Below are 19,282 nucleotides of genomic sequence, written 5' to 3'. Positions count from 1 at the left end.
GCAGTGCATAACAGAAAAGCAGTGCGTAGAAAAAGACAGCAGCTGTCTTCTACGTTTCTATCAAAAACTAATAAATTATAGTTTTTTATTTAAAATAAATGCGATTACAAAGGAAATGTTTACTGTTCATTTTTTTATTTTTTTATTGTATGGAAAAATCCCACTTAAAGAAACAGACCGCCATTACATTTTTCCTCTCGCGCACCCCCTGGTGGCAGCTCGCGTACCCCTGGGGGTGCGCGTACCACACTTTGGGAATCCCTGACTTAGAGCGAGAACAAAAGGATGCAAGATCGCTGAAGAACGTATATTGAGAAACAGCCACTGTCGCTCGTGTTGCAGAAAGTTGGCAAGCTTCCATTGAAATAAATGAGATTGCGTCGCTCCACCCTTGCTAGTCACTCGCTGGCGGTGTGCACGCAGCATAAGTGATCTTAGTTTTTTTTTACATAAAAAAGCTTAGGCTAGACTTGATAATTTAAATACATAGTTTATGTTTTGGTTTAGGTACTTAAATCTGTGGGCCTTCAGAAGCAGATTATATTTTACCAACAATTACCATTTTATTCCGGTTATTGTAGCAGTTCCTATTTGTATTACATCTTTAAGTGCATAAATGTCACATTAAAGCAGGTCGTGTTGTTCTGGTACTACAGAATATACAACTAATTATATCATATAATAATGCATAATCTATAACCTCACTGCCCCTTCCCTTGATGCAGGCACAGGTGAAAATCATTATGAATAGGGAGTTTAAGTGGCAGAGATTAAATTTAGCACACATGAAAGAGAGAGATGGTATTTTGTTCTTGTCTGACTTATTCTAGGGCTGGTAACTGGTAATGAGTTTGTTAACATTGGGAACACGCTCCTCTACTAGTCTGTGTGTGCTGAATATGACCTCTCTTTAATAATCGAATCAAACTGAATTGAATTGGTGAGTTTCTCTGAAGAAGCGTAGATAAAATCCAACATGTAATGAAAGGACATAAATGTTTACCTCTGTGTCTGATTCCACATCCTCTGCATACACGCAAGCATTCTCATAAGATGGGTAGGTTTTTGTCCAACCATCTTCAGTGCAAATCCTGAGTATGTAACCTAAATTCAAAACAATATTAAACATATTGATTAGTTAATATAGCCATATATAAAAGCCATTTCTTAATTCATTGTTGGAAAAAGAAACAGTGATTTCTTATTCTCTAGCGTTGGGTCAAAAAGGGATGAACCCAACCTGTTGAGAGTGTTATTTAACATATGCTAAATTGCTGGGTTGATTGACCCTTGTTGAGTCACATGTAAACTTTTTGGGCTAATTTAGCCCAACAGCTGGACAACTTAAACTGCATTTGATCTATACATTTTTAATCAGTTTTTCCTTGGGATAAAACTCAATGCAGTGCTCTACCAACTGAGCTACATAAACACTGTAAGTACTGCTTGAGGTCTTTTTTTCATTAAAGCACAAATAGGCAAAATAACCATATTGTGTAAAAAATAAATATTTATAAAATCAATATCACACTTTGTTTATAATAATGATTATTCAACACTCTGCATATGAATCACGACAATCAAATTTTTTTTCAGCACAACAGCACTCTTGCTTATATGAAACTTCTTTGTTCTAAAATACCACAAATATCTGGTTATTACTTTAAAATGTCTGTGATAGATACACAGCACACTAATGAGTGAAATTAGTCACAACTGAAAAAAAACTGATGTTACAAAACCAAAGTAATATTGTAAATCAAAATCTTGAAAGGTCATAACATTAAATACAACAGAAGTGACTCAGGACGGAATTGTGTCTGGTACCGTAATCCACTAAGGTCCTTTCTCTGCCTCATTTCACAGTAAGGGATTATATATTTATTAGTCTGCTTACACCAAGAGTTTTAGAGTTGAGAATTGAGAGTTTAGATGGATAGATCAGATTCCTCAAGGTTGTATGCAACGTTTTATTTGCTTGCGGATGTGGGCCTTGTATCACAAACATATAGGAGGAATGAAGAGATTGTCACCTGTAGCCTATGTAAAGGAAGTTAAAGGATAATTCCAGATTTTAACATTTGAGTCTCATTTCTGGTTTGTTTTGGATGAACTGCAGTGATGGACACGGAAATTTTGACAATGGGTCGTGTCTTGACTTTTTGACTCGTTTAGAAGCGTCTCTTGACTGTTTCAGAATGGAAGTCAATGGCCATGCACAAACATGTCATTAAAACAACACTTAACATTCATTTTCAAAACTGTACTACTCACGGAGTGGGTTTGTGGTGTTCGTTGATGATTAAAAACAAATATATTGGCGCAATGTATGATTTCAATCCGTGTTATTTGCTATAGTGGAACTATTTTTTCAGATACCTTACAACCGCGTAATACTTCCGCTCTATATTTGAGTCTGAAGCGTTAGCACACTCCCGACCACTTGATGGCGACAACCACTTTGCCATACAAGTACGCTCGGTGTCTAGCGTATAGACAGTCACAATCGAGCTCAACTTCAAATCTAAGGCCGGTCACACTGAGCCATCAAATATGGGAAAAATTTCTTCTGAGAGAAACTGAGCGAAAAAACTACAACCACATGTAAACAGACCCCTTTTCCGTTTCCAGCGGCGGAGTGATATATCAGCGAGCAATGAGTCTTCCAAGAGAAGTCAATAGAATTTTACAAAATGCCAAATAAAACATGACAGAAACTGTATTTCGCTACACAACTTGTTTTTAATCATCAACAAACACCACAAACCACTCGGTGACCAGCACAGTTTTGAAAATGAACGTTAAGTGTTGTTTTAATGACATGTTTTTGCATGCCCTGCTGAAAAAAAAACAGCATCAAACCAGCATGGACCAGCATGGGAATTATGCTGGTCTATGCTGGTTTAGCTGGTGGTCACAGCATACCAGCACCAAAACACAACATATGCTGGTATGACCAGCATGGGATGCTGGTGCTAATGCTGGTTTGTTGCTGGTTTAGCTGGTGCTAATGCTGGTTTGATGCTGGTTTAGCTGGTGTTCACTAGCAAACCAGCACCAAAACACAACATATGCTGGTCTTGCTGGTATGCTGGTTTTTTCAGCAGGGTGGCCATTGACTTCCATTCTGAAGCAGTCAAGAGACGCTTATAAATGAGTCAAAAAGTCAAGACACGACCCATTGTCAAAATTTCAGTGTCCATCACTGTAGTTCATTCAAAACAAACCAGAAATGAGACTCAAAGCGTTAAATACAGGAATTATCCTTTAAAGACTGAAATTGCTTTGGGAGTCATGCAACAGAAAACAACTGGCATGGAAACTGATTGTAAAGAGAAATAAAAAATACCGTCAAACCTCTTTTTAATATGAAGAAAAACTTCTAGGGGTTCTCTATGAAATATGCATAATGATAAATGCAGGGTTGTAGATACATAGATAAGTAAGAATAAAATAATAAGAGAAAATCCAAAGGTAAACTTGTATTACACAAACACAGATTCACATATATGATGCAAGTTGAATCTCAGTTATAAGTAAATGTTTATGAATTGGAGAGCATTTAAAAGAGATTCACTATACATTATTTGTGCAGTATTTAGCTGATATGTGATGACAGATGGAAAAACCTAAAGGGTCCAGATCATGATCTAGTGCATTGCATTAGCACTGTTTACTGAAGCAGATCATTACTTTATCTGCCTTTTTTATAGTAGGGGAGAGCTGCACACATTTACTTATATACACACACACTGTAAAAAGTCAGGTTTCTGTAGGTTTGTAAATTTCATGAAATTGAAAACTTTATTTAATAAAATTAATTTCTTGTTTTTTTGGAAAACACACTTTTTGATATATTTGTAATATTCCAATGAGAATTTTGTATGCACAAGGAGTGCAAACACACTCCTTGTGCATACTTGACCCCAAAGTACAGTTTGCTGGATAGTGTGTTTGCCTAGGACTGTACCAGGGTGCGGTACGCTTAAGCGTACCCTAGTACGTTTTATAGAGATGGTCTTGGGCATGGCTTGCTTTGATACAGAGACATGGCTGCAATGCAAAACTTCAGCTGTCATTGAAAAACTGATATGCATACAGCCACATGTCACCGCATTCCAAATGACCTGTTGCTTTAATGTCATTCCCAAACGATCTGTACAATGGACATGATTTTCTTCAAAAAAAAATCATCTTTTTAATGACGTAACTTACTCTGGTACGGATAATAAAGTTTATTGCAGACGAATGGGGGAGTGGCAACAATTGGTTCGGTCGATTAAGTATAATTACTGAATATTAGCTGTCATAAAGACCCACCTGATCAAGCAGAAGGGTGACATTAGCAGGGAATAAAAAAGATCACTGGTGGAGAAAAAACCTTGGGAGAAGCCAGGCACATAATTTTGCCACCACTTGCCCCAATATTTTCAACCACTAATGAAGTTCTCTTTTATTAGGATGAGTCAAGTTCTGTTGATGTGACATGAAAGGAAGTCATCTGCTTCATAATAGAATACCTTGGTGAACATTGCAATGTAATTTTTGAAGTTTAAACTGTTACAAAAGCACCACTAAGCATTTGTTTTCCTGCTCTTTTGACTGCAATAAAATAAGAGTTGATTCATCTTTGTCTGTCATTCTTAAAGGAACACGCTGACTTTTTGAGACTTTAGTTTATTCACCGTATCCTCAGAGTTAGAAAAGTCCATACATACCCTTTTCACACAAGGCTAGCTTAGCTTAGCACAAAGACTGGAAGTAAATGGCTTCAGTTAGCATACTGCTCCCAATAAGTGACAAAATAACCCCAACATTTTCCTATTTATATGTTGTGATATGTATAGTCAGAGCGTGTACAAATAACAAGGTCATATGAGACACAGCCATCTTTTAACTGTATACATACTGGGAACTATATTCTCATGAGGCGAAGCCCTGTGGTGAGGATCAGAGAGTGTTGCACTAATCACTGATAGCTGGATCCATTTACTTCCAGTCTTTGTGCTAAGCTAAGCTAGCGGTGTGTGCGTCAGACAGAGTTACGGGACACACGGAGATGATAAAGGTATGTATGAACTTATCTAATTCTGGGGGATTCAGTGAATAAGCTAAAGTCCCAAAAAGTCGGTGTGTTCCTTTAAATCAGATGAAATTAATAATACTTAATAATATGATTTTAAACACTCAATATTATTAATAATATGTATAACTACATTTTAAATCATGATGTCAAATAAAAAAATATAATTGAGTAGTATTTATTAGTATGGTGCTGGTTCTTTATCCAGTATACCAAAAAATGTTGTTTACATTTTTTATATTTTTTTTATTTGCAAATTGCAGTTTATCTTTATAAATGGGTTACTATTAAGGAGCTTATAATGAGGTAAATAAAGATAGAATTTTCATTTTCAGTGTATTATCCCTTTAAACATAAGCTACATTGTGGGTACTAGATGCTGGGGGGCCCTAAGCAAACCTTTGTGAGCCCCCTATCAGTGCATTCATAAAACCCATTCATTGTTAGTTGTTGACTAACCGCATATTATATTATCTTACAGCTGTATATTATTCCCATATGTACATTACTTTGCCACCCACCTCTGACTGATAAACTTGCTGATTATAACATGAAACATGCATTTGCTGTAAAGCTGTTTTGATTTAAAACTTGTTGTGAGAAGCACTAAAAAAATAAACCTGATTTCAATTTAAATTAATTTAATGAATTAAATATAAATACATAATGTTAATACAGTAAAATTACCCATTTAAAAAATTACTCATTTACCAAACCTAATCAAACTGAAAGACAAACACATTAAAGTGCATTCATGTGGTTCCCTTGCTTTTAAGTTTTTTTTTTTCTTTTTTTCTGCTCTAATCAAATAGCCCTGTTTTGAAGCCATGGTGGGCATATAATATGCGCACTGTTAGCACGTCACTGTAAGCTGAATACGTCATAAAGCTTGTTTATTTAAGTTAACTAAGCATTTCATTTGCAAGTCATAAGCATATTATTACAATTTACAATTAACTAAGAATAATAGTCAACTTTATACAGCAATTGTTAAAATTCTGTAATACACTTTATGACATACAGTAAGCAGCCTACAAATGTGACCTCTGAAGGCCAAAGCCTTCGGATTGGGAAACGGCCTGCATGTTGTCAAGGTCACATTGGGTAAAAATAGATTTGTATTTGTTGACCTATGATGAAATATGTTATTGGTCAAAGTGTGATTGAGTACATGATCAGACACAAAGCACTTAGCCCTAAATCGACATGGAAGGGTACAGGGTAAGAGGTTGACTATATTTGATCCCCTGAACCTTATAAGAATCAGACTCACACAATCACATACCATCCTCTGAGTTTCAAATTCTGATACACTGAGGAAATAATAATGTGCTCCAAAGACAAATGTGACCCTGCTTGCTAAAGTCATTTTTTACCGATTTACCATTTTCTTCATAAAATCATTCTATAATGTAAAGAACATTCTGTGAAAATATAACCTTGGTATCTTTAATATTGACTGAGGTAGGTCATATCAAAGATTAAAATCTATGTGAAATCAATGAGTGAAATCAAACTTTGATGCTCCTAATCTTATGGAAAATGAGACTTCAGTCTGCATTTTACAGACAGAATCACGAATGTTCTTTTCTACTCAGTGGGAGATGGAAAAAAGTCCACTGGAGCAGTGGGCATACTGAAAACCAGCTGTTCTCCCTTTGATTACAAAATAAACTGTCCAGCCATTACAAAGAGTTTGTGAGACCTTTTGTTCTATGAACTCCCACAGTCACATAAGCATGAACTGAAGAATGTACAACAATTATGAACCTGCATCAGAACAGGGAAAACGCAAATGCCTTCAAGATTCTTTACGGAACCATCTTTACTTATTTCTTTACTGAAATAATTTTTCCTTTTACAGTAAATCAAACTTAAAGTTAAATGAGTCATATGACCCAATTTCATGTTTTACTTTGTCTTTACAGTATTAAAAGCTGTCTCTGCATATAGAAGATTTGTAAAGTTACAAATATTAAAGTTTTAAACCCTAATAGATAATTTAAAAGGGACGCCTCGTCCTCCCTTTCTTAAAACGTCTCGTTCAAACCATAGACTGTACAAAAGATGGATGTAGTGTCCGTGACGTCACCCATAGGTTTCTGAAGATCGTTTTGAAGCCAATAGTAGGTGGTGCCTGCTGTTGCCATCTTGGCCACGCATCACACGCGGATATCCGAAAATGGGTAAAGAGGCGGACATGGGTGAAGCTGAGGTGGCTGGTTGCTAAAACCAAGCCCGCCTAGGTCGACTTCAGTGACGGCAGTGGCTGTTCAACCGTCACTTAATTATGCAAAACTTTAAGGCTTAATATAAACAAATGAGTTAAAAAAATTCACCCCCCTCACAGTTGTCATGAAGGGCAAAATTAGCTATACAGACCAAAAACAATTTGTTTCTACTCTAAAGTTGGGCATTTTAACATCACTTCCGTATTGGCTTCATCGGAGAGATCGGAAGGTGGCCCCTCGGTTCAAACACACTGCCACAGTTGGAGGTCATCCGGTAGGGAACTTTTGCAATGAGTGAATGAGGGAGCAGTTTCAGACACAGAAATGGTTTTAGTAGGGGTGCGCGGGGCAAAAACTAACGCTGGGTTAGTTGTAACACGGACTGTTTACATTGTTGCACAAGGTTGAGCGTTTTGTATTTCTGGTATTTTTTCAGGCTGCCAATAGACCAACTCTTACAATTTATTGGAAATGTATAATGTTTTTCCAGAGAGTTATTGATGAACGAGTGTTTTGGTGGCATGTAAGTAATCATCAAATGCTTTTTTCGGTTTCTAAGTTGGGTGTAAGATACCAACTCCAATGCTATGTCATATTAATCAGTGTCTTGTTGACTAAAACATAGCATTGTTTTGAAAAATGTCTGCAGCTCTTAGCAACTTTTTTGGTGGGCTTGAAAATATTTTGACGCTGCGGGGTTAATTACAACGAACCCCTCAGCACTTACAATATAACATTAGCGTAATTCTTGGCGTTGTTTTAAATAGGCTACACATGAATGATTGCTAGCTGCCAACAAAATAAATGTGCCTGTCTTATCAAAAATCATGTATCAAATTTATTTTTGTTCATATCTTTAATATTGATTAAATGTGGCCACGTCAAAGATTGAAATCATAATGAAATGAATGGCTAAAATCAGACTCTGATGCTCATTATCTCAGAATTTAATTTTGAAACTGTAGTATGGTTATTACAGACTGGGTCACATATAAAAAAAAAATTGTTATAATTCTGCTGCTTTTTCTCACATATTTAGACATTTGTATCCATTTATAATTAAACTATTGTTAGAAAAGGGCTGGATGAATGAATATAGTGTGGATACTTGTCTATTATAGACAGATATATAAACAACATCCACTTCAAGTATATAGACAAAATAGTATTGAAATATTTGCCTGCAAACTTAATTTTTAGCAAGTGTTACAACTAACCCCCTAACTGTTACAATTAACCCCACCTATGGGGTAAGTTGTAACGTTTGCACTTCGGTCACGTTTAGTGTAATTGTCCAAGAATGGTAAATACTAGAAACATATTTCAAATGTTCATTTGTAGCTGAGATGTGTGTGTTGCTTATGTAAAAATATAATTGATCAAACTCAAATATTTTTTGAATGACTGAGCCAAAACCAAAAAGCATTAGGTTGTGCCCCGCTCTCCCCTATCCTTACCTTACTAATCTGTTATGTTGTGCTCCAGTCGTGCTGGCTATATTCATCGATCAGCTTGGTCATCTGCATCATTTCCTGAGTCAGATTCTGGCTAGTATTGATAAGGATCACACCACACTTTCTCAAAACGTTGAGCTTTGTACAAATCGACTTGTTTCAGAAAGGCGAGGCATAGAGGAGCTACAATAATGTACGATATGTGGAACATAATGCACTTTTTTAACCATAAACCACACAAACACATTGCATTACACCAATTACAGAAAATAATGTGCCTTTTAGCAATGGAATACTGGCCCTTTAAAAGTAAAAAAAATCACAGAAAAACTCATCACTCTATAAAAGATGAGCTATTCCATAAGGGATTTCTATTGGGGCTAAAAATATGCTCATACTTATGTATGCATTCGCACAGTACACTTACTATGAATCAGTAAACTCGGCAAGATTTGACATTACAGCAAACCTATAACCTCCGGTTTTCTCACCTACTCTTAACTCGACCATTCTGAAGGCCTGCTAAGTGGGTGTTTTAGTGCAAGCTTGCCAATGGGAGTTCTTTCCACCCGCTGTTTCTAGCATTATCATAAAGCAGAGTTCATGATGCAAGTCTCACTCCCTCAAGCCACAGTGGGAGAAGACGGACCAGTAAAGGTCTGACCGCTGCTGCTTTCTGTGTATGAGGCATTGGCCTCGGAGGAATGGAGAGATTTATAAGAATCGAATAACCAGTGCTAACATTCATTGCTTTGGCCCTCTTTGATTTTTTTATTATTTCCTTGGCACATGTTTAGCAGGATTTGGAACACAGGGGTGTTTTTTTAAAGCCTCCGCAACCTTTCTACCTCTCTTTTGATTTCTCCAAAGCCCCCGGTAGTTATGCTTGCTTCGAGATTTTAAAGGAGTAGCTCAGCCACAAGCAATATATATTCATTTCTACAATTTACTACTTACAGTCATGTTCCTGTATAGCTCAGTGGTAGAGCATTGTGTAAGCAGCGCAAGAGGTCATGTGTTCAACCCACATGCTGATATAAATGTATAGCTTATAATGCACTGTAAGTGGCTGTTTATACCTGGTATTAAGATGTGTTTTGGTCAACTGGATTGCAAGTGGATGAGAGAGACATATTCACGTTTACACCTGGTATTTTTTGTCCACTTTTTCGACCGCTTCTCTCCAGAAAACAGAGGGGGTGGTCTGTGGGCGAGTCCCTCTCCTTTCATTTAAACGCAAGCTGGAGAAATGATGGGTTTAAATTGATGCAAACTAATATTATGACATTTTGATTATGAGTATTATGAGTCCGCTGCTTGTGTTGTTAGTAAACATGCTGTACAAAGCTTTATACATGTATATGTAAGAACTTTCTCTGACATTTCAGAGCAACTAATGAAATAAGCTCGCGCAACTTTCAAACCTCGCAAATTGAAACAAAAGCAGAGAGCAGCCACTTCAGTTTAATCAGTGATGCCTAAAGATAGTGCTGTACAATAGCCATTTTTCCATCAGCATGATTTTATGCACATTTTAAAGTATCACATCAAAAACGAGTGATGGAAATGCCAAATTTCGATTAAAAATCCCTTAATTCACAAAAACGATTTTGTGCTCACTTGATTTATGCGAACTTTAGGCCGGTGACACACCGGATGCGAGGCGTAAGCGCCTCAGCTGCGTGGCATGTCCGTTTTTAATTTGGCTCCCATGATAACAGGTTAGAGCTTGCAGACTGCCAGCGTGAGACGTCCATCTCAGGCGCGGCTCCAAAACGCGTGCATGCTAGAAATAAAACCGACGCCTATTTTTCACGCAACCCGCAGGCGTGTTGGAAGCGTTTCCAAAATAGAATAGGAAAATATATTTATATGTCATTTTGTACACAAATACATATTAATTAATTACATTTTGATGTTTGAAAGTCTATAGGTTGACATAAATTCAAAAATAAGAAAGAAGGAAGAAAGTCTAGTCATTCGAGACATTCACGTGGAAATTTGCATCATGGGAGGGGCTTATATAGCTAAAATTGAGTTAACTTGCCAAATTGTTTGACCTCCTCATTCACTTTATTCCAAACAAAGATCCTTTTAATTCATGTTAAAGTATGAAGATGTCTCGTGTAGCGATGATGATTGTCCCGCTCGCTTCCTGTAATCACGTCACTGCTAGAGCAAGCTCCTGGTTTACGTGGCGCGAATTCCGCCAAAGATCAGATTTTTCAACTCGTGTTCCGCGCCATTCAAGCTTAAAGCCGATTCATACCGGATGCGTGGCGTGAGCGTCTCAGATGCGTGGCGTGTCCGTTTTTATTTAGGCTCCCATGTTAGCAGGTTTGACCGCGCACACCGCCTGCATGACACGCACGTCTCAGGTGCGGCCCAACCCGCCCAAAAACGCATGCATGCTAGGAATAGGACTGACGCCTCTTTTTCACCACACGCAAGCGTCTTGGAAGAGTCAGGTCAGTTTATCAATAGGAAACTTACATGTATACAGAATAGGCTAGCAGCAGCAGCACCGCGTCAGAAACGCTTCTGGTAAGCAAGGGCATAGAAAACGCCACGCAACTGCCATGCGAAAGACACGCAACAGACACGCCAGGCATCCGGTCTGAATCGGCCCTTACAGTGCTGCAGGAAGCCTATTCGCGTCTTTACGTTGACTTAACAATGTAAATCACTTGCGCTTACCGCCTTTTCTGTGTCTGGTGTAAACGCACAGTCCCAGCTCTAATATTGTCTGTACTGTATGAATGATCAACCAAAGTCAGCCTGTATTTCATTCATTCTATCATGATGCCTGGAACAATAGTGATGGACCTAAATGTCAAAGATAGTATTTTTTTGTCAACAGAAAGTATTTCACAAGAAGATGCAAATTTATCCGCATTTCATTAACATGACCTGTTTACACTGGAATCTGATATTTATATATAAAAAAATCTGAAAAAATCTGCCGGTGAATTCTTTTTCGAGGGTGCATGATGTGAAGTTCGTCACAACATTTATGTAGCCTGTCATGTGTGTGGTTCGTAATTTCAAGATATGTGTTTGGTGCGTCGAGTGAACCTATGTGCATCACGTGTCTCATCAAAAAAGTGCCTGCTGCAGACACGACTAAAGGGTTTATAATATAAGAGACACTTGCGTTTGCCAGATACTCGCATAATCTCATGCGTAATTAGAGTTTACTGTTATTGGAGTGTCTTATGTGTTTTTTGTGAATGTGAGCGTCTATTTTATCATAAACGGTTTTGACGCATGTGCACCAGGCACTTATTTTGGCAAAACATGTGATGCACATGGTTCACAATTTGGGCCCCTCGGAAGAGCAGTCAAGAGCCGCCACTTGTATGTGCCTGCATTAGGTTGTTATACAAGTAGCACAAAAAACAGCATTTCTTTCTTAGCAGCTCAAAAAACCCTTGCCATCCGCTGACTATAATATCCCATTTTTTTAGCACTCTTAAAAATTGCTCCATCATTTTCAATTTAAACATATTAATGTTGTATGCGCTTTAGCATGAAATGTAGCCTAAGATTTGTCATTTGTAAAAATTTGAAACAATTTCCTGTGCACTACACAGCACTTACAGTCCATCACGTGTACAATTCCTGTGATCACATATTGCAAAGACAGTGAAGAACAACTGTAATATCTACACAACCCACAAAAACAAATACACTCAGTGTCCCTTAGCAACTATTAGCAGTGTTTATGATATCCGGATATTCAGAAAAAGAGTTTACAGAGCACTCCTGATGTGTCTGTGTGCGTGTTTGCCTTTTCACTTTTATTGCATGTGCCAGGAGAGCCTTTCAAATATTTTGTTTCCTTTGCATCACCAATTGTGGATGCAGGAGACCAGGCAAGGAGTACAATCTGATACAGGGTGTATACTGTTAAAGATAAATGCTTGGACGTGGTTAAAAAATGGGTGTTTGACATTTACATGGGCAGTCTAAGATAAAGGTTGTCATAATATTGCTTTTTTGGTCCGCACAGATATAAAGCTTCAAGACCACCAGTGTTAGAATCAACTGAGCACACATCAACTTATTATATATAAAGGTGAACCTGTCTGTGAAATCCAGGCTAAAGTCTTATAATCTAATTCTGAGATTAGGAACATGTAAACTTTAATTTCAATCTTTGACATGGCCTTACTCAGTCAATATTAAAGATATCAAGGTTATATTTTAGAATGTGTTATATATGATGATTTTATAGAGAAAACAGTAAATCACAAATAAAACAACGCTAGCCACGTTTTCACAGATAGATAATTTAAACATTTGTTTGGCACTTCTATGTGTCTTTGTGGTCTGTGTAACGCTTCACAATTTAATTTTCAGATTATACAATGTAAATGCAAAAATTAAAATTAAACTAAAAGTAATTTTTTTGGATAACTGCATGATTGGATTATTGTAATTTAAATTTACTTCTGCTAAATTGTGATTTAAGAAATTAACATTTAAACAAATGAAAACATACCGATGCATTTTCGGATGAACCAGGGATGTACATGAATAACAGTTTGGAGCCATAAGTATTGACATTTTGATTATCGACCATGTGATTTCAGTAAATGAAAAACTAAATATTTGATTACATCATTATTATGAAATGATGTTACAGTGTGGTATTTCCAAAAGTAATCACAGATCTATGGAAGAGGTGTTTATTATAAATAATAAAATATTAATGAATTAACCAGTCCACAGGATGCTTTCCTTTCAACTTTTCTTTCCTTATAAGTTCATGTTAAAGTAATAAGTTAATGATAAAAAAAACATTAATATATTATACATTTGACTTGATACATGGCTTTCTACCTCACATTCTGTGGCCAAAATATGAAGAGTTTGGTTCCAAAACGAGATAAATAAAAATATCACATTTTTCAAAAATCTAGTTTTTTGATTGTGCATTCCAATCAGGGGCGTCGCTAGACCCCTTTTACTGGGGCACGTGCCCCAGTGTAAATCTTTTGTGCCCCGGTGTAAATCTCAAGTTTAAATTTTAGCAGTTAACTAGTGCAATCCTTTACAAAGACAATCGTGGAAAAACGGATCTATATGCAATGTAGATACCCAATTTACGCTTGTAAAAGAGACGAAGCATTGCACGCACGTATCCATGTCCGCGTGCGTCTTTGCGTTCATCCGTGCACCACCGCATTCAAAAGGTGACGCCACGCGAGTGTTAGCTTATGAAAACATGACGAGACTAAAGGAAGTTTCTAAATAATAATGCTAATCTTATTTTGACTCGATCATTGGTGGCTTCTGTAGATGTACATCAGAAATGTTTTGTGCAAAGCAGGAAAATGGAAGAAGAAAGGAGAGATGATGAGTTTAAGGGAGTTAAGACAAACTACATCCTCACCCTGTGAGGTCTTAAACATTAGAGGAAAAATCTCAGGAAAACCTTTTATCAAGTCTATAGAATTGCATTGTTGCTGAGAAAATCCATAGATGTATGTGTTATACTGTTCTGTATTTTAAGATATGAAATTAATATTTAGTTTACTATTATTTAACTCAAGGGGCTCTATTTTAACGATCTGAAACATAAGTGCGAAGCGCAACGCGCAAGTGAGTTTGTGGGCGGATCTTGGGCGCTGTTGCTATTTTCCCGGCGTGAGAAATAACTCTTGCGCCGGGCGCAAATCAATAAGGTGTTTGTCTGAAGTAGGTTCATTATTCATAGGTGTGGTTTGGGCGTAACGTCAAATAAACCAATCAGAACGCTAGCCAACATTCCCTTTAAACGCAAGGGCGCAAGTTCCATGGCGGGTTGCTATTATTATGACGGATTTACCAGGCGCACGCCAGGAGCGGTTCACAGCCGAGGAGACCGACGTCCTTGTACGGGGGAATCCCACGATTGCCAGCATAAATCGGGCACGCCGTGTAACGGGAGATGGATCTGCCTCAGGATTTGACGCCAGCAGAGGACATCGCTGCGTCCACCCTCACCGCTGAAAGGGTTTGGGGGCTTTGAAATCGGACCCAAGAAACGCAAGCAAGGTCCAACCCCAAAGTACTCTTACAAATCAAGTTCATATACATTAAGGTTTCTTATGAAAACATTTTAACTATTATTTACATAAAATAAGCGTAATACAGCCACACAACAAAGTTATGAAAATATTTTAATCGTTATTTGCATGAGAATAAATAAAAACTATCACCACAATGCTCACCACTATGATTCCCCTTATCTCGTGTATTAATATTTTTAAGTGTAACAATTTATGATTTGCAAAAATAACTGTTGCATCTGTGTAGATTAGATAAGCAAAGTGTATGCGCGTTGTGCACGCTATACATTATGGTCAAGCATGCGCCCTTAAAATAGCATAATGAACCACGCGCAACGCGCCACTGACTTTAGACTAGTTTTTTTTGGTTAGTAGCGCAATTGTTTTTTGAAACTGCAAAATAGCATAAGAGATGGTTTGCGCCGCAACACGCCTCCTTTTTGCGCTGAACCGCCCAGGGAGCGCAAGTTCATTCCCTAGTTTGCTGACGTGCATCTGTGGAGGGAAAAACCCCGCTGTGCGCCGGCGCAAAATACGAATGATACATGCATCACTGACAAAGTCAATTGCGCTGGGTGCAAGATAGGGCCCAAGGACACAAACTTACATAACAGTTAGCAGTAACTATGACTGAGATTATTTAGTATAGCAGTCTATATGACTGGTTTCTTAAAATATTCTTGTAAAAATTTTCTTGTAAAAATAAGTTAAAATAAAATAAAATGAAAAATAAGTTATTAATCATTGCTATCATTGTATAATGTAGAAAATATTTCTCTGCTGTCATTATTTCCAAACATGTTATGCCATTTATGCCTCCAAACATGTTAATAATGTTAGGTATGATGAAGATTACACTTGTATATATGTATCTTTTGCAGTAATTGTTGCACTGTAGAATAGTGGGTTAAGCAAAGGACATTGTATAGAAGTGTTGCACCCTTCTTGCACACAGCAGGCTTTCAAAAAAAGTCAGCAAAAAATGGGGGGCCTGTGCCCCAGTAGAGCTTTATGTCAAACAACGTCCCTGATTCCAATTAATATCAATCAAACTGCAGTTGGTTTGTTTTCATTTAAGCCTTCACTGTTAGACGTGTTGCCAGTGAGTTACTGTAACTGCCCCATTACAGTACCATAGTTTCTATCTACAATTTGTAATTATTTACACTGCTGAAAAACAATTCACATTTTGAAATTTGCTTCAGTGCTAAAAGCATAACAAATAAGGTGTATTTCATTTCATAGATATATTTTATTTTTCCATTTTATATGCCTTTATAACACTATTTTATTCAACTACAGTAGCACTACTGCTGTTGTTTTACAGCAGTCTACCGCAAAACCTCAAAACATACAGTAAATCACTGTAAATGAAATGGTAATACCCATAATGCAATGCATATTACAGTAATGAACTGGAAAAAAATTATGGTATTTTACTGGGCATTTTGTGGTAAGTAACTGTAGACATTAAGTCTAACAGTGTTCATAACTTTAAAAATACAACTAAGTAGCAAAATAAAAACATGATAACATAATACACAGACTCTTCTTCATTCCTTGATTTAATACAAATCCTATATAAACGAATAGCTAAAAATAGTAGTAGTAGTTTACCATGGTTTTTTGCGAAGAACTGAGAGACTTCAGAACATGAAACATTCACCACCTGTCCAACTTCTGCCTTGTACCAGCACCAAAATTCATCTCGCTCGGTGCGGCATCCTAAAATAAATAAACAATTGTTAAGTATTGGTAAAAACTATTTTATACATGTAATATATAATATTTTATACCAGTGTTTCCCAACCAGGGGGCCACAGGGGGGCCTCAGCAGATTTCCAAGGGAGCCTTAAGATGACTTAAAATTATAAAAAAATTGGACAAAACAAAATAAGCTAAAATAAGCAAAAATCAAGATGTTTCTTATTTTTTTGGCCATTTTAGTAGAGAATATACATTGTCTAGTCCTTTCAAATTCTATTTAATTTTATGTGGAAAAATTAAGTGAGTGGGGGGCCTTCAAATATTGTTTGGGCCTTGAAGTGAAAAAGCTTTTGGAACCACTGTTCTACAATACAGTTTTGTTACGTAATATTTATGACTTGATTTGAAGTAATTAACATATTAAGATTAACCACAAGCACATTACTTTGGTTACCTGACCAAATGTTTTACAGCATACAGTAGATAAAAGCAAGTAGCTGGAAGCTGCAGGCAAAGCAACAGAATGTGTACTCTCAGAGAAAGAAAAGAACAAAGGAGATTGTCTCCCCTCAGTTTGACAGGAGCACAGACGATGGGCACTAAGATGTTAGGAGAGAGCGGGAGAGGGCAAGGACACTGAGAATTGCTAAAAAGCTTTAGATAAGTCAGGCATCTCCGCTGTTCATAAAAGATCTTTGACTGAGAAATAAGACAACAGAAGCTGAATCAACCAAGAAGATCTTGCGTATAATGAGAGCCACAGGGATCATATTAAGGCATGGCTAAATAAACATGACTGACACATCTAAGCCATGAATCAAATTTCCACCGGTTGTACATATCTTCAATACTGTACAGTACTGTATATACACACACATTTCACTTACACACTGGCAACTAGCAACTACTTTTCAAACAAGTTACACTCTAAAAATGCTGGATTATTTTCAACCCAAAAAGGGACAAACCCAATATGCTGGGTTGTATTTTAACATATGCTGGGTTGTTTTAACCCATTGTTGGGTTGAATATAAACATTTTCTGGAATAACTTAATTCAACAGTGTTTGTCCCTTGAAAATAACCCAGCATTTTTAAGAGTGTAGGAACTGCTTAATTTAAAAGCAAATTCGGGAAAACTGTTGCTCACATCAAGTAATACCGCAATGATGTCTATAAATAAAGTGTCCTCATTCCTGAACGGAAAGATCTGGAAATCTGATTCAGAGTGAAAATTAAAACCTGCTTCTGATTTTAAAGAGTCGTGGCATTTTCTGAATTATAGAAATTAATCCATTAGTTCCTTTTTTTCTATTATCACAATGACTCGTCTATTAATCTTTACAACATCATTGCCCCTTTGTGCACAAAATATGTAATAAGAAAGACAACACTGCAATGTGTCCAGGTTTAAATATCATCAACATTCTGTTCTACAGGATATTGCAAAATTCTCCTTAAAAGTTTCACTTGTGATAGCATCTGTCTTCACATGATGGTGACGGCTGGTCAGATCTGGGCCATGAGGACATGGTGGACACATATTGAGAGAACTTTTTCATAATTTAGTATACCCTACTGAAGCTGTCTGAAACTGTTTTATCATTTATCGTGCTGTTCAGCTACTGGCACCCCAAAATCCCATCATTTACACACCCTTATGTCTGTCAAAATCCATACTTTTTCTATTGAACACAAAAGAGCGATCTACACTGTCATAAAAACAGTTAAAAAAATGTACCCTAGCTGTTACTCAGGTATATACATTTGGTAACAACATAATGTACTCTTTGGTACAGTATGTGCATCTGAATTTAAAATATGTATTGTGAAGGTGCAAATGTGTACTTTAAGGATACCGCCCGCCCCAATGGCAATTAGGCTACCCAGTCTCACAAAGTTTCGTGATATAGTCACGTATTTTTTTGATTCTTTTTTCGTGCTATTATCACGAATTTTCGCGTTTTTTCGTAATCGTATCACGAATTCCTGTTTTCGTGTGATTATCACGTATTGGTTACTCAACTGCTTTTTCCTATTTTTAAACCATTGTCGCTTCGGTTTAGGGTTAGATTTGGTGCTTGCATTAGAATGTCACTTTATATATTGGTTTATACTATTTTTCCTGATTTATTTTTTTATATGTCGCCTGGCGTTAGGGTTAGAGTTGGGTTTGGTTAGGGATGTCATTTTATGTAAATCTAACCCTAAACCGAAGCGACAATGGTAAGAAAATAGGACAAAACAGTTGAGTAACCAATACGTGATAATCACACGAAAACAGGAATTCGTGATACGATTACGAAAAAACGCGAAAATTCGTGATAATAGCACGAAAAAAGAATCAAAAAAATACGTGACTATATAACGAAATTTCGTGAGACTGGGCTGCAATTAGTAGACATTTGACAGTGTATTGCAAAAGTTGCTGTTTTCCAAAAAAGAAAGTAAATGGTGACCACAGCTGTATCATTTTCAATTGAATAATAGTTTACATTTCATGTCACAAAGCTGGCTTCAGTAGACTTGAAGCATGAGTTACTGTTTTTATGGTGGCTTTAAGTCCTTTATAGCTCATGGTTAAAAAAAATCTTTCATAGTGAAAATTCCTTAAAGGGGACATATCATGAAAACCTGACTTTTTCCATGTTTAAATGCAATAACTGGGTCTCCAGTGCTTGTATCAACCTAGAAAATGTGAAAAAGATCAACCCAGTAACTTAGTTGTGGTAAACCATTCTCTGCAAGCATG

The 19,282-nt window shown here is 36.9% G+C and overlaps 1 protein-coding gene across 1 annotated transcript in view; it reads right to left on the bottom strand.

The window, feature by feature from the left end:
- Nucleotides 1-19,282, bottom strand: part of ghrhrb (growth hormone releasing hormone receptor b) — a 62,866-nt gene that overhangs the window by 24,740 nt on the left and 18,844 nt on the right. Inside the window, exons 3-4 of the mRNA XM_065298708.2 lie at nucleotides 16,442-16,549; nucleotides 1,004-1,104 (exon numbers count right to left, since the gene is read on the bottom strand). Of these exons, the coding sequence (XP_065154780.1) occupies nucleotides 1,004-1,104; nucleotides 16,442-16,549 (209 nt within the window). The remainder of the gene's footprint in view (nucleotides 1-1,003; nucleotides 1,105-16,441; nucleotides 16,550-19,282) is intronic.

This window comes from Paramisgurnus dabryanus, chromosome 7 (genome assembly GCF_030506205.2).
Source record: "Paramisgurnus dabryanus chromosome 7, PD_genome_1.1, whole genome shotgun sequence".
In the NCBI taxonomy this organism is placed as follows: domain Eukaryota; kingdom Metazoa; phylum Chordata; class Actinopteri; order Cypriniformes; family Cobitidae; genus Paramisgurnus; species Paramisgurnus dabryanus.
This window is presented reverse-complemented; position numbering and strand designations above follow the sequence as displayed.